Source organism: Odontesthes bonariensis, chromosome 6 (assembly GCF_027942865.1).
Source record: "Odontesthes bonariensis isolate fOdoBon6 chromosome 6, fOdoBon6.hap1, whole genome shotgun sequence".
Lineage (NCBI taxonomy): Eukaryota > Metazoa > Chordata > Actinopteri > Atheriniformes > Atherinopsidae > Odontesthes > Odontesthes bonariensis.
Window position 1 is genome coordinate 22,426,902 of NC_134511.1, and position 14,871 is coordinate 22,441,772.

General features: G+C 39.9%; 1 protein-coding gene across 1 annotated transcript in view; it reads left to right on the forward strand.

The window, feature by feature from the left end:
- ank1a (ankyrin 1, erythrocytic a) overlaps positions 1–14,871 on the forward strand; it is a 94,210-nt gene that overhangs the window by 40,796 nt on the left and 38,543 nt on the right. Inside the window, exon 2 of the mRNA XM_075467948.1 lies at positions 14,347–14,448. Coding sequence (XP_075324063.1) covers positions 14,347–14,448 — 102 coding nt within the window. The remainder of the gene's footprint in view (positions 1–14,346; positions 14,449–14,871) is intronic.

Genomic DNA, 14,871 nt, shown 5'->3' on the forward strand with positions numbered 1-14,871 from the left:
TTCATCACTCTGACCCCCAAATTCAAGCAAGGTCTTTTAGACATGTAGAAGCAGCATTTCTATAAAAATTTCAAAATAAAATGAGTAATGCCTTTTATCTATATGAATATGTATATATCTATGCAAGTCATTGTATAAAGAAGAATGGATTTTAATACTTCAAACTGAAAAAAACAATCTCTTTAGTTGGCGAATAATCTAAAGACACAACTTCTCAGTCAGTGTGTAGCTGTCAGGGATTTAAGGAAGTTATAAAGTCACAATGTTTTTTACTTTTTCAGTTCTGATTAATTTTTTTGTTATTTTTTTATCCTCTCGAGGTTTAAACTCCACTCACCCTCTTGTTTTATACAACTATTTTTTTTCTTTATATCAATTCAGCTTGGCATTATTGCCTTCATGTTATTTCGTTCAACGTACTCCACCTAATTTGAAGCAGTTTTTAATTTGGTTGACCTTTTCAACGAAAACATTTGTTTCACATCTTTTTTCACAGAAACCCTGAGGCATCTTACCATCAACTCTTTAATTTTTTCTTTTGTGTGGATGTTTACTTAACAAAAAAGAGAGCGACTGAGCATAAATCAATGTGCACGCATGCGTGCATGTGCATGTGTTTTAGGTGAATGCGCAGGTGTGCATGGTGAAGGTGGAAGTATACTCCAAAAGAAAGGGCAGGTCGAAAGTCGAAAAGCAGCAGAAAACTCTTTTGTGATGGACAATCTGCTCAACACTGAAGTTTTCCAAGTGAATTAAGAGCAAGTGTAACGACCACAGTTTCGAGTTCGTCAAACATTTCCCGACATTACTGCTTCCACCCTGTCGGCGTTATCAGCAATGACGACTTGCTGAGCTGTCTGAGAATAAAGCCTCCAAGCCCAAATGAAATAGAGAAAATATTTAACAATGGATGAAGCAGTTTCTCTTTGTGACTGACAGACAGACTCTGTCTGCATGACATTTCCAGGTAAGCTTTGTTCAGCACAGACACAAAGAGGAAAGTACCTCCCATGTGCAGTCAGCTTTAAATGCTTCGGTTTTATTATTGGCAACAGCTTAGATGGGCCATGCATTCACTATTTGCCTACTTTTAAAGTTTTGGGTGACTAAGAACAGAAATGACATAAAAAAAAATCCACATTTTGAAATAGAATTTTATTTTCATGCAGCCCATGACCAATGAAACTTTAACAAAGATTGTTTTGTCAACACAAGTTGAATGTTTAGTGACAGCTAGTATTGATGAGCAGCAGTGGCAGGAGCATGTTCTCCCTGCAACTAAACAATATGAAGTGCCCCATCCCTGGTTTAGGTGTTGGAATAAAGTACAAGGTGTTTGATGAAACAAGACATGGAGACAGTCATCAGTCTGGGTTGCAATAAATGTATGATATTGACTGTAATTTCAGTGCCTAACAGAAGTATTCTTATTTAAGGCCTGCCTCAGTCTGAATTATTGGGTTACATGTGAAAATGGGCTTGATACATATTAGTATCTAGATCCCAAATGGACTTGATATTTGATTTTAATCCCAGTTTATAATTTAGTCACTTCACTTTATTGTGCAACACACGTTGGAACGATGGCATGCACGACCTTGTTCAGTTTGAGTATACCGCTGCCTGAACTGTATGCTTGCACTTGGAAGGTTGCTGTGAGCTGCATACGTGTGTGTGTTGAAAGCAAGTGAGTGTGTGTTATGCTCCTGCATGCACTGCACTGTGGGTGAATGTGTGTGATGTGAGTTGGACAGAGACCATCTATGAGTGCGCGCGTGGAGATGCAAGTGTGTAAGGCAGCATTAGAATAGTTAAAATGGGGTACCTGATTGATTGAAGGCAGATATAAAAAGCTTTATTTGGAGTGTGCTCGCCCTGATTGATGAGAGCATCGTCTTTAATTGCTTATATTTAATATTTATTAACATGTCAGTCTCAGATAAAGCAGGCATCTCAGCATCTGTTCCCTGAGGCAAAAGGTATTAGCTGTTGAAGTGGGAAGCAACATGTTAGACACATCAAATATGTATTTAATTGTTAATTAGGAGTTGTGGGGGAGAAGTGAGGTCTGATTAAGCATGGCTGAGCAGATGAAGATGCCATCCCACTGTCATCAAGACAAGGAAGGAGATATTGTACGCACATCCACTAAAACAGAAAAGACTCAGTGAAGCTCCCATACCATGTTTATTTATCATTGCAGTCACCTCTGGACTGGAGACATCCAGACATCTTTCAGCTTTGGCGTGCACTTCTTTCTCTCTCTTTCCATCCCTGCTTTTCCCTGCCAGCCGGTTTCCTTTCTGCTTGTTTTCAGTCAGAAATGAGGCTGGTGCTCCACTGAGGCCAGACAAAATGTAAAAAACAAGTGGTTGGGGAAAAAAAAAATGTCCCAGCACAAGTGGTAATGACTCAAAGTCCACTTACATTCAGAGATTTAAACGTAGTGCTCTGAGGATTTGTCATGCACAAATATTATTGACAGGTAATATTTTGACAATGCCTAAAATGACAGCCACTCACTAAAAAATATGTTTAGGAGCAGATATAAACTAATTAAATACCATACCTTTACTTCTTAAAGGTGACATCCTTCAGTTTAGATAGTTTGTTTATATTTCATATATTTTATACAATGTTTTTACTCTTGGTAGTGTTAGTAGCAATGTAGCTGAAACTGAGACTAATGCAGCTGCACAAGATTGTTTAAAACTTACTTTGGTGCAGTTCATATCTCATCGTTTCTTGACAGTGCATTAGTTCTAATAAAAGTCTGAAGTCTTGAGCCACTTCAGCTCTGCATCTATTTATTGGACTGATTGAATTATGATCTGACTTCTCAGATTCTGCCCGATGCTAACTCAAGCCCAGATGTGACCGATGGCTTGACCCGGTATTTTAAATGATGAATTAAGAGACTGTGTTCTCAGACCACGCTCATATAATGTGTGCAAACAAGAAAAGGAGATGTCGAGAGATTCTAACCACATTAGTGCGGTTTCTCTCCCCTCTCACACATCTTCACTCTGGATTTCCCTCGTTTCTACTTCTCCACTTGTGAAGGTTAATGTGAGCCTGACCCTGCTCTGACGCTTTGCTGCTGTCATTCTCAATTGCCTTCATCTTTTCTGCTCCCCACCTTCATCCAAGTATATCTAACTTCTTGTTTTTGTCTTCCACAGGTCAGACTGGCTTTGTCACAATGAGGCACGAGCACATTTGTTAAGGGAGCTGTGTGAGCTGTTAATGTGATAATATGTATAAATTGGATGGAGCCACGTGTGATATGCGATCACAGGCACTTTTAATCCCTGCTGCTGTTAATGCTGAGTTAAACTGCTCCTCTGGCAGTTCAGAGCCCAGGTCAGCTTAATGTTACTTATGAGAAGGAGGTGAAGTAAGGGATAAGACAAGGAAATTGTGTGTTTGGTGTGTGTATTTATGTGTGTAAGTATAATGTTTGTGCCAGGGCTGCAGTAATCAGCCGAGCTCAGCACGTGTGTTATTTGAAGCTGCTTTCAGGACAAGGCGGCAGAACATCATTAGGTAGTACAAAAAAACACTGTTAACATATCTGAGTTGAAAAAATTATTTGTTGACAATTGTATAGAGATTTGATCCTAAAACCCCAAATGTTATTAGTTTTATCTGTGTGATGTCGGTTGGCAACTGAGTGTGTGTGAAACAGTGTGTTTAGGGGCCGGACAAGAGCATTCAAACTATCAGTGTTTATACTGATTTCTCCCCCACTTTCTTTTAGCTCTGGTCTCTGTGGCATCAATACATGGGCAATAAACCACAACAAGCAGCACACGTGGACAGCGCTAGCCCTTTATCCTGCCAACAAGAGGAGCTTGACACACAGTGCAGAGGGCATGTCTGTCTCTAAATCAACCCTGTTATAAAACAAGAGTGTGGCCTACACTTTCTAATGATCTCACTGACACATAGACTCTGATAGTTAGGCAGATTCCTGCCTCCTTAAGAGAAAATACAAGACTTTTTTAACTGCACACTGGCAAAGAGTGAAAGCCTAGATGCTTATGAAGCCAGGGGTTTTAACCCATCCTACAGCCTGCATGATACATAGGCTGGATGATTTTATCAACTCCTATTCTCATAAAAAATCCTTAATCTAAGGATGGGCAAAACTTTTCATCTTTGCTTTTTGCTTGCTGTTTTCATTCCTTCTGGTCACAGTAACCTTACATACTTCCGCTGGAAAGTCAACCCAACTTTAGATATAAATCTGCAAAAGTTATGTATTTTTACCAGAAAACTCTCTGAAACCGTGAAATGCCTACATTTTAAGTATGTAAGTGAGGATGGGAGTCATCACCATGGCAAAAAAAACTCAAACATATGTTTTTGTTAACTTAAACCTACTTCAGTAGGTGCCTAAACTTAAACAAACAGCAATGAATAAAAATGTATATAAAACAAATAATGCTCCCACAAGATGAAAACTAAACACACTAAACTGTGACTAAAAGAAGACACTAATTGTAGGTTTAAAATGTACATATACCACAAAAATGATACCCCAAAGTCCTTGTTCTGTACAGTAACATATTTCAAAATTGATTGAGTTAATTAGACTAAGCAAATATCTTCTGAAAATATATTTATACAAAAATTCTAATTTTTCCTACTTTTTTTACTTAACATATTATAATACCCATTCATGTCTTGGCTAATTACAGTACAATACATACAAAAATATAGGCAGAGGGACAGCAACACTGTAACTGAAAGGGTTTTCCTTTTTTTTCTAAAGCTTAATCATGCCTACATTTTATGTAGACTATAGAATGTAAATTTTGTACTAGGGATGCACCGACAGATATTTGGATCGGCTATCGGTACCGATATCGAAGAAAATAAATCAGTATCGGTGACAAAGGGCCGATCCATATCGGCCGATTTTTTCTTTTTTAATTTTTAAATTTTTTTCCCCCTTGTCCTGTCCAGCATTGGCATTCATCCAAGGGCCTTCTTCCCCCTCTAGTGTTAAATTGGGACTACCTCTGATATTTTTTATTTTTTATTTTTTTACCAAGCTAGAGAAGCTATTGTTTTGTTCAGATACTTTTGTTTAATTCCCATTTGCACTAAACTATATAAAGAGCTGATTGCTATTTATTTTGAAAGTCTACCAACCAAGCTGAAGCTTTTTTTTTTTTTCAATTTCAGCTCCTTTATTATTTCATATTTTGTTTTACATTGGATTTTGAATCCCTAATAGCACTGACTGAACCAGCTACACTTGTTATATTTTTATGGTTAAGATTGTTTTACTGGTGCACAATTATTAAATAAATAAGTAATTCCATACATTTGCATCTGTTTATTTGTTTTTTAAAAAATAGGAAAGAAATGTTTAAGTCAAGTCTGATGTTGCCTTGCACAAAAGAATGATCCCAGTCTTTTCCACACAATGAATCTTACCATTTGTTACCATAATCCCGTGCTGTTTTTCTGTATCGGTATCGGATCAGTATCGGCCGATACTCAGCAACGGATCGGTATCGGAGGTGGAAAAAGCGGATCGGTATATCCCTATTTTGTAGCCATAACTTAGTTAGATAACTACAGTAAAATAACCTTTAGTAGATACATTTAACAGGAGGAATAACAACAGCAATCAGAGATAGTGTCACTGTTCATAAGGACACAAATATAAAGGAATATTTTCTGTCTAATGTTGCATTGGACACTGCATTAAAATAGCACTTATCGAGTTTTATTGAAAGTTCAAACCTGTTCAGTGTAAAAGCCCCTTTCGCTCACACATTCATACAAAGCTTTTCTTTCACACATACCGTATAGGGTTTTTTCTGTCTCACACGCTACACTCAAAGGACTGATGATGCATTGGGAACAATTTTTGGAGTTCAGTATTTTACTCAAAGACATAATCTGATAATCACACCACCAACCCTTCATTTAGTTTGTGATCTGCTCTTGAATCTCAATAGGGTTTAACTGTAGGTCAACGGTGCTCATTAACACCGTCAGAGTAAACCTGAGGAGGGTTTTATCTCTCACTTAAGTTTATCATACTTAAGAAGGTCTTATCAATTAGGACCTGATAGCTTATCATTTTACTTATTGAATGACTCTTCTAAGGTCTGGCCAGAAGACATTTATGTCAGAGTTTCAGCCCTTTTCTTTTAGGACCACAGGATAATTTGTCATGTCTTCATGGGCATTAGTCTCTATAGTCCCCAGCCTCACATTCTGTTTCAGCCGAGCTCTTGTCACTGTCTAAACTCAACCCTGTGGACAGGACAGACATCCCACGTGATGTTTTTGCCCAGGTCACGGTCCAGTGGTACTGAGTAGTGTATAGCCTTCTTTTTGCTATGCCCCCTCCTTCCTCTTTCCTACTAGCATTTATCTCTCCGCATGGTTTTGGCAGCGATGTGCTTTTCCCAGCATTTAGCCAGGAGAGGGAGAGAGGAGGGGAGAGCTAGAGAAAAGGGGGCCTTTTCAAGTGAGGAATGACGGACGCTTTATTAAAAGAGGCAGGGCCTTTTGAGAGGCTGGCCCCTCCATGCCTCACCACCTACCCCCATACCCCATGTGTCTGGATTCATTGTCACTGGGCGATGGCAGAACCCCCCCCACCCACTACCAGGCGCTTTGTCACTGTAAGTCACCCTCACAGACTGAAGCAGGCCTGCTCTGAAAAAACACACCCATTCGCCACAGTAAGTCTTCACCATTCTGGTATTGCCTGGTCCGTGAAAAAAATGGATTGTCTGGCTGTCAGAAAACATACAGGAGACACGGAGATGGGCGTGACGTGTGGGGGTAGAAGGGACAGGCGAAAGAAGGGATAAAGTTGTGCAGGCGGGGGGCAGAGAGTGTCGGGTAGCAATAAATGTGAAAGGTGGACAAGGTACATGTGGTGGACTGCAGAACGTAGACTGTAATGGAAGATGGAAGAGTGGCAGGATAAATATAGAGATGAGGGAGAAAAAGCTAATGAGGTATGGATGAAAAAACAAGTACAGAAAATGGGGAAAAAAGTGGCAAGAAGGAGCCAGGATGTCGTCAGGAAACCCACAGGGAGAGCCTGGGGTACCTGTTTGTTTTTAGCTGTGTGTGAAATGTGTGTCTTTAGATACAGGCAGAATTCCTCCAGAGATAAACCCTTGGGCCCCCACCCACTGAGCCCCCACCCTCCCCAGTCTCTCCACCCACCATGCTCACTCAAGTGTGTGTGTGTGTGTCGGGCCGTGTGTGTGTGTTTACGGTGGATGGGGGTCTGCGTGCCCAGTACCAAAGCACTTGCAGGGGCCAACAGAAAAGACAGCTGTGTGTTTGCGAGAAACAGAAAACGTAAGAAAGGGAGAGTGGAGGGCCAACAGGCATGCCAGTCAAGACCGTCACTTTTGGAGTGAGTACCGCAAACTCTGCCGTTTTCCATCTCATCTTCTTCTTGCTCCACTGTCTCTCTGTGTCTCTTCATATTTTTCTCCTAGTCTATGTGTCTTTGCTACTCTTCCTACTTTACTGTATTTTCGTAATGTTTAATTCTCTTATAAAATCCTTCATATTCTGTCGGATGTTATGCACCTGCCAACACTTGCTTCTATTTACCTTTTCACATCACTGATGAGCCAGTACCTTTTCTCACTGACAACTCAGCCATTTAAATGAGTTAAATTTCTTTCATTTTTACTTTGTGTTCATCACATGAATAGTGTTGTATGGGTGTAAACTCTTCATGCATTTGATTTTAGCTCATTTTATTCAGTACATGTCTCTGTTAGTTTGCTCTCTTTTTGCTAAGTTCCAGTTTTGTTTACCATCGGTCCACATAAGGTGTTCTGGGGATTTCTCCCTGGCTTGGCTTTCAGTGCTTGTTCTTGTTTTCAGACATAAATATGCATTTAAACAAGGGTTCTGCCTATTGCAAAACTGACCTGTCATTTATGGCATACAAATGAACTTCCTCTATGCTCCAGAGTGGCGATGGAGTCTTAAAAACAAAGCATTTTCTTATGGAACTCATTTGGCAGAGCCATAATGACTGTAGAGTGAGCTGCGTTGCTTGGGAGTATCTTTGAGAGTTGTGATGCATGTGCATCCAAGATTAGTGCAAGTGCGTATATACGTGGGTGTGTGTCACGGTATGTTTTCCTCCTTAATCTTGTTTTTGACTTTATTTGTTTCTCTGTTTGATGTTCAGATTGTATCATGTCAACAGGGATTAGCTGTGGTGAGTAAACTAGAGGTCAGTAATGTGATTAGTGGGTAAGTTGATGATGCTTTCTGTGTGGCTCCACTGAAGACTATACACTAATTTAGAGAGCCCATACAGGTAAATGCAGCACAGTGCTCACAAGGCCTTAGCTTTTATTTAGTGTTTTCTATGGTTTGCCTGGTTTAATAGAAGAGGTGCTTGTAAGGTTTTACTGTTGATGATGCAACTTATAGAAATGTGACTTTGTCTGGGGAGGAACTACAGTCACTTTACAGAGCTGTCAGTTGAGTGTGGTCTCTTCAGAAACATTTTTCATCATCCTACATTGTGTTATTCAGTTCTGTAGAAACTGCAATTTAAGAAAACAGACAATCTTTGCCAGTGGAAAGACAATGGAAAGGCAGACGGAGGGCAGGCAATATTGTGGGATAACGCAAGCTAATCAATATCTGGAATGGTCAGCTACTGATTAACAGTCAGAGATATCATGAGATAGCCTTTAGGATTAACATGGACTTTTATTTCCAGGTATCCATCACAGCTTTTAAAATTTTTTTTAACACATATAAAGTAAGTTTACAATAAAGTTGGTCATTGTTGAAAATGGCTTCTACGGAAATTGGCTACGTCAAGTACCGCCCTCATTACCGGTTAATGGTTTATTGTGTGAAAATATTTATGTTTAGGAAAAGTGCTATTTTCTTTTAAACCAAGGTCAGACATATTTGGTAAGTGATGAATAGGACAGATTGAGTATATTAAATTGCATAGGTTTTAGATGAAGAATATCGGCCCCCTAAAGATGCAGTACAGAAGAATTTCTTTAAGGTTAGAGCAGTCTTTTGCCACTGTCTTTGATGTAAAAACATTCAATTAATGTTGAAGCCAAACTTCTGTTTGTACACCAACGGGTGTTGTAATTTAAAGTAAATCTTATTAAATGAACTTAAATTAACAATTTTTTTCTCATTAAAATCTGAAGAAGTAACTGGCCACTGAGTAAAAAGTAAACTTTTTCACTCTAAAATTTAGAGTTGTTTGTATTCAGTTACTTTCCAAGAAACAGGCTCTGTGGATTTTTTTTCCTACCTGTTTTATCAGGTGAGATATTGAAGCATTGTTCATGTTGCAGCTCAAATATCCTACACATTATATAAAGGTCAAATGTGGGGTTATATATTGCAGGACTTTAATGTAGTAGATTTCACAAAAGATCAATGCAATACCTGAAATGAAGAGGACTGTTCTGGATTCTCTGTCCCTCCAGATGGTCACATTCTGTGTAAGCACAGGATGTTTACCATATCTTGATCCTGTTCTCATAGGTCTCAAACCCTGTCTTCACCCTATGGCTGTCACACTCTTTGTCATCCACAAAAGATCACAATAACCATGACAATCTCATCTACAAGCACAGAGACTGCTGCAGGGCCAGCTATAAAGAGACAATCCATAAGCAAGGCAGGGACAAACAGTGGGCTACAGAGTGGGGGTGGCTGAGAGTGTGAGAAAGTAAATAGTAAAAGTGGGACAGTCCGCCTCAGCACATACAGAATAGAGGCAGAGAGACAACTGGTGGGACAGACAGACAGACAGACAGACAGATGTACATGCAGACAGGCAGTGCTGCAACAACTTCATCCCAGTCCCCTGCTCATTCACCTCCTGTAAATGTGTCCATAGCTGAGCAATCCCACTGGTCTCATTCTGACAGACGTTTAAATTTAATACATCACCGTTTCTGGAAACAGCCCGCTGCCAGCTCCACCTCCTCAAGAAGCTGGAGGGATGAAAGCAGGGATGGAGAGCAGCAAAAAAAAGGGACGTAAAGAAAATCAATTTCTAGAACAAATGCAAGTCAGCAGAAAAGGGTGATGAAATAGCTGTTAAAGCACTCTGCAGGAATTACCATAACGGACGTTCCATGTGCCCCTGAATGAACAGAATCTCACCAGTCACAAGTTTAAACACATCAAGATACTGAGTTTGGTATGGTCTAAATGCTGGAAATTATTGAGAATGGGGCACACTTGCATGGTTCATGTTGTTTAAAATTCAGGAAAATATTGCAAGTAAAGCAGTACTTGTGACATGCTGAACATACATGGGCACCTTTTTTTCACCTTTTTGCTGGGTGTACAAATAGCTGTGGTGGCAGTTAAATTATTTATGATTTGCACCTGGTGCTGTGTCTGCAAATTCTTGTGTGTGTATATGTTTGTGTGGGTGTGTAGGTTGGGATTGTCTCTGTGTTGTTAATTCTATGATAGCTTTAATAGAAATGCAAAGATTTTCTGAAGCAGATACAAATTTTCTGATGTTTGGCAGACAGATTCCTCTACTGACATTCAGCGGTCGAGCTCCAGGATCTGTATTTGTAAAGATATTTTTATTTTTGTTTTTTCACCCAGCAGTGACACCTGATCAGATGTAGTATACCGTGATTGGAAGAAAACTTTAAATGAATGGTTCCTGACGTAAATTTAAGGGCTCAAGAGATTATTAGTGCCATCAGAAAGACAAAAAATGTAATATATTTTCTGTAAAACTTTACTTCTGTAAAAGGTTTGCATGCACTTAGAGGCCCTAACATCACATTTAAGTGGACTTAAAGTGATCACAAGTGTACTATAGTTTAAAGTAAATACAGTACATTTAAAGCAGTTGTTAAATGAGCTATAAACAATGGGTTCTTGTCTTTGGAGTCAGCTTTGTCAGCACATTGTCCCCTGAAATATATTGATGTGTCGCTGCCATGGTGATAAGAGTAGGTAAATACTCAGCTGCTGAGGTGTAATGAATAAAATAGTCATTTGATTGTTTCTCATTATTATCATATGAACAAAAGCAGATGTAACAGAGTTTGCTATGATTGCAGGCCAGTGTTTTGTGTAAGTAATTTGTGACTTTGTGCATAAAGGGGAAGCAAACTACAGTATAAGTTATAATTTGTGTTCCATTCTTTAGTATCTGATGCTTCCCATTCATCTCGTTTCTGCCCCTCATATTCAGTTTTACTTATTCAGAATTGTCACCAAAACACACGTGCTTGATTGTGAAATGAAATGATCACAGGTCTGTAACAGTGTCTCATTCCCGCTTTGTGCATATGTACACTCACATATGTACTCATTTTTGAACACTGCAGTCCAATGGCGAGAGGGTGATGTCATCCTGTCTGCTGCATTACCAGCAGTGGAAGCAAACAGGAGGAGAGACACATGTAAGACGCAGGAGGCAGAGAAGGGAAAGAACAAAACAGGGAAAGAAAACAAAACAGATGATAACAAGCAGGGGGCATTCAGAGAAGAGGATTTTCTGTGATTAATGATGATCTGGGATTTATTTAACTTGGTCATTTTGAGCTTTATTATGAGACGCTGTTCACTGTCTTAGCCTGAAGACAGTTGCATGCACATTGCACGACAGTGTGTGCTGATACTGCTAATATTAACCGGGAAGCTTCTGCATAGGCCATTGTCTCCTTCTTTCGCTCCTTACAGTGTGATTAATGCTCTTGTTCGGTTCTGCTCAGCCCAGAAGCCTGAGGCTTGTCCACCCTCTTTGGGAATAATCAGAGAGGGACTCATTCATCTAAATCATATCCAGCAAAATGTAGCAATGGTGTTACCATGTATCGTAGACTGCTCAGTTCATACGTGTTGCATTTGCTATGTGTATGTGCAGCGTATCTGTTTATGTCCGAGCAAGGGTGCGGGTGTGGTTCCCCTGCATCCTTATCTCACCACACCACACACTCGCTTCTTGACGCAAGGCGATAATCACACTAACATGCAGACAGCCACAGGAAAATGCGAGACTGTATGCAAGGAAAGCCTCTTCATGAGGAGAATTTCTTGCTGAAGGGTTTGTGATAAGAGTTCCTGTTTTCTTGTAAACATCAGCAAGCTGTAGAAGATAACTGTCGATGTTCCTCCACCAGGGTTACTATTTGCCATGAGACGATGCCTTTTGTTTTAGGTTTCTGGTCTTTGCATTAGCTGTATTTGCCACTTCTCTGGTAAAAGGATGTTTTTTGTGTTGTCATGGCAGCAGATTGTACAAACTTCCCAACAGAAACAAAATATGTATGCTGCTACGCTGTCTATAGCTTGTGTCTCCTGATATGTTCATTTATGCATTGCGTGCATAACAACAGAATAATCAATACAATGAATGATGAACAGAAATTAGATTTACAACCTCTTTATAAATTAGGTTATAAGTTAGCTCATAGCTGCTTACCAATGCTATGTCTAAGTTACCTGTTATGAAAGAGATTTTAGCATTAGGATGGTGTATCCCAGCATGATGACCATTACTCTTGTGACAGGTGCATGTATCAGCGGGGGTCAGTTTATTGCTCTGCAGCTGTCTAGAGGGAGTAGATTATCATCTTCTTTCAAAGTAAAAGCGAATGAGAAAGTTTGGGAGACACTCATTAACATGAGGGAGATCATGGTTTACCAAGACAGAGTGGTTACTGTGAGTACTGAAATCCACCAGCCGGACAGTCAAGTAACTGGAAGATTAGATTAGAGACTTTAGTTGGAACGATTCATGACCTTTTTAAAGTTTTATTTCTTTCTTTACTGTGCCTATTTTCAGGTGATCCCTAAATGTTTTATAGTATAGTCATAGATCAGTTTTTGCTTTACACTATTTTTTGTTGTTGTTTTTGCTTTCTCTCTGAGGGAAAGTCTAATTATGTCAGTAACTTGTGTGCAAGAGTGACTCAGGCTTTGTAGAGCAGCATGATATGCCTCTTTAATTGTTTGTGAGCCGAACAAAGCAAAAGTGATGTCAAAGTCTCGGAAGCGCACGGCATATTTATTGCCTCACACGGAGGATGCATATCTGAGGTTCATCTGATCAATTCAGCCTTTTCCACTATGTAAATTTAAGGAGGACAAATGGTGTCGGATGTTTGGCTCCTAGAATCAGCTGGAAGCAAGGTCTTAAAGTTTTTCTGTTTTCTTTCCTTTGCAGCTCATTTTTAAGGGACCTCTCTCTTTGCACAGCTCTGTGCCACTGGTATCATGCTGAGGGTGTGTTGTGTCATTAGTTGCTATGCCTCTACTTCAGGCATGTGGTTCCTTTCTCTTTTTATAGAGGCCCTCTCCTTCGGTCAAAATAGGACCAACAACACTATCACAACAATAGTCAACACAGCTTAAAGTGTGATGGTGTGCAGCAGCATTTGATGTTTTTCTTTTAAAACTGAAAATGAGGAGTTTGCACAGTGGATCTGTATTTGTGTGCTGACACCCTACAAATGGTTGTATATTTTCCTAACCAGCATGTTGAGATGTCTGGTTATATGGAAAGGGAGTGATATCGGGAGGGAGCATGCACAGCAAGAGTGGAGATTATGGAAATGAAATGAAAAGGTGCAAGTTTTGCCGCAGTCGAGTTCCTCCCTGCGGTTCTCCCTCGGCTGTCCCTGCTCCTGCTTCTCATCCGCTGCTGTTCCCTGCTCTCCCCCTGTGCCGCATGAGTGATCCTGTTTCAGCAGTACTCCTGCCTGCCTGGGAGAGGCATGAGCCCTCAGACACAAACAAAACACAGACAAAACACCAGACATGCTATGTGCTGGCCCGTGAGCCAGGACTCACTGAAGCTTTACTCCTTTCTCCATCTATCTCTTTCTTTCATTGAAACACTCTCCAAGTCCAGACATTGAGCCGACAAGATGCTGGACAAAATATACACACCACTGTTTGTACTTATCGCAACTTAGAGTACCTCATCACGTGAGTAGCAGATAGACATATGGAAATATTCTTCAAAGGTTTTTGTTGGTGAAACCCTGGGAACACACTCAGAAAGTCACCTATGACCATTACTTCACTTTCATGCCTGCGACACCTTCTTTCACACAAATTTCAAGTTGCAGAAGCAGATTTTCAAACTGCACTGCCCAAAATCCCAAAGGAGGAGTGAAATGAGAGGAAAACTGATGGACATGTGCCATCTTCTCACTGTTCTCAGTCCTTAAAATGCCTATTTTTGAAAAAAAATAATAACCAAATTCCCCCTCTCTATCTTCCCTCTCTATTCCTTTACACGTCTCTCACTTTCTCTTATACCCCTCATCCCTCTCTGTTCCCCCATCTCTGTTTCACTTGCAGGCAGATGCTGGCAACAGTTTTCTTCGAGCAGCCCGGTCTGGCAACCTGGACAAGGCTTTGGACCATATAAAAAATGGCATTGATATTAATACAGCAAATCAGGTGAGAGAGAGCACTTTCCACAGATTGAATTGCATGACTGGCAAGCAAACCCAGTGTTCAGCCAGTTATTTTTATTTATATTTTACATCCAATTCTTGGCTTTTCATTTAAATTAGATGATTTTGTTTATCAGCAAAACTTATTTTAAAATGTACAGCAGATAAATATTTATATTTAGTGTGAGTGTCATTGTGCTTTAGAGTTTTAGTTCTCTGCCTTCGTGTCTGGTTTCTAACTGATACAAAAACGTTTCAGACAGTGAATAGACTGCTCATTTCTCATTAGATCTAAAAAAAAAAACGTACCTGCAGAACTTTTCAGTTGATCCTACAGTTAACAGTTGTATAACAGGGTCTCATCCGTATCACATGTTTTGGTGTCATGTTCCGCTCAAGTTTTGTGTACCTCCATTTACTGATATGT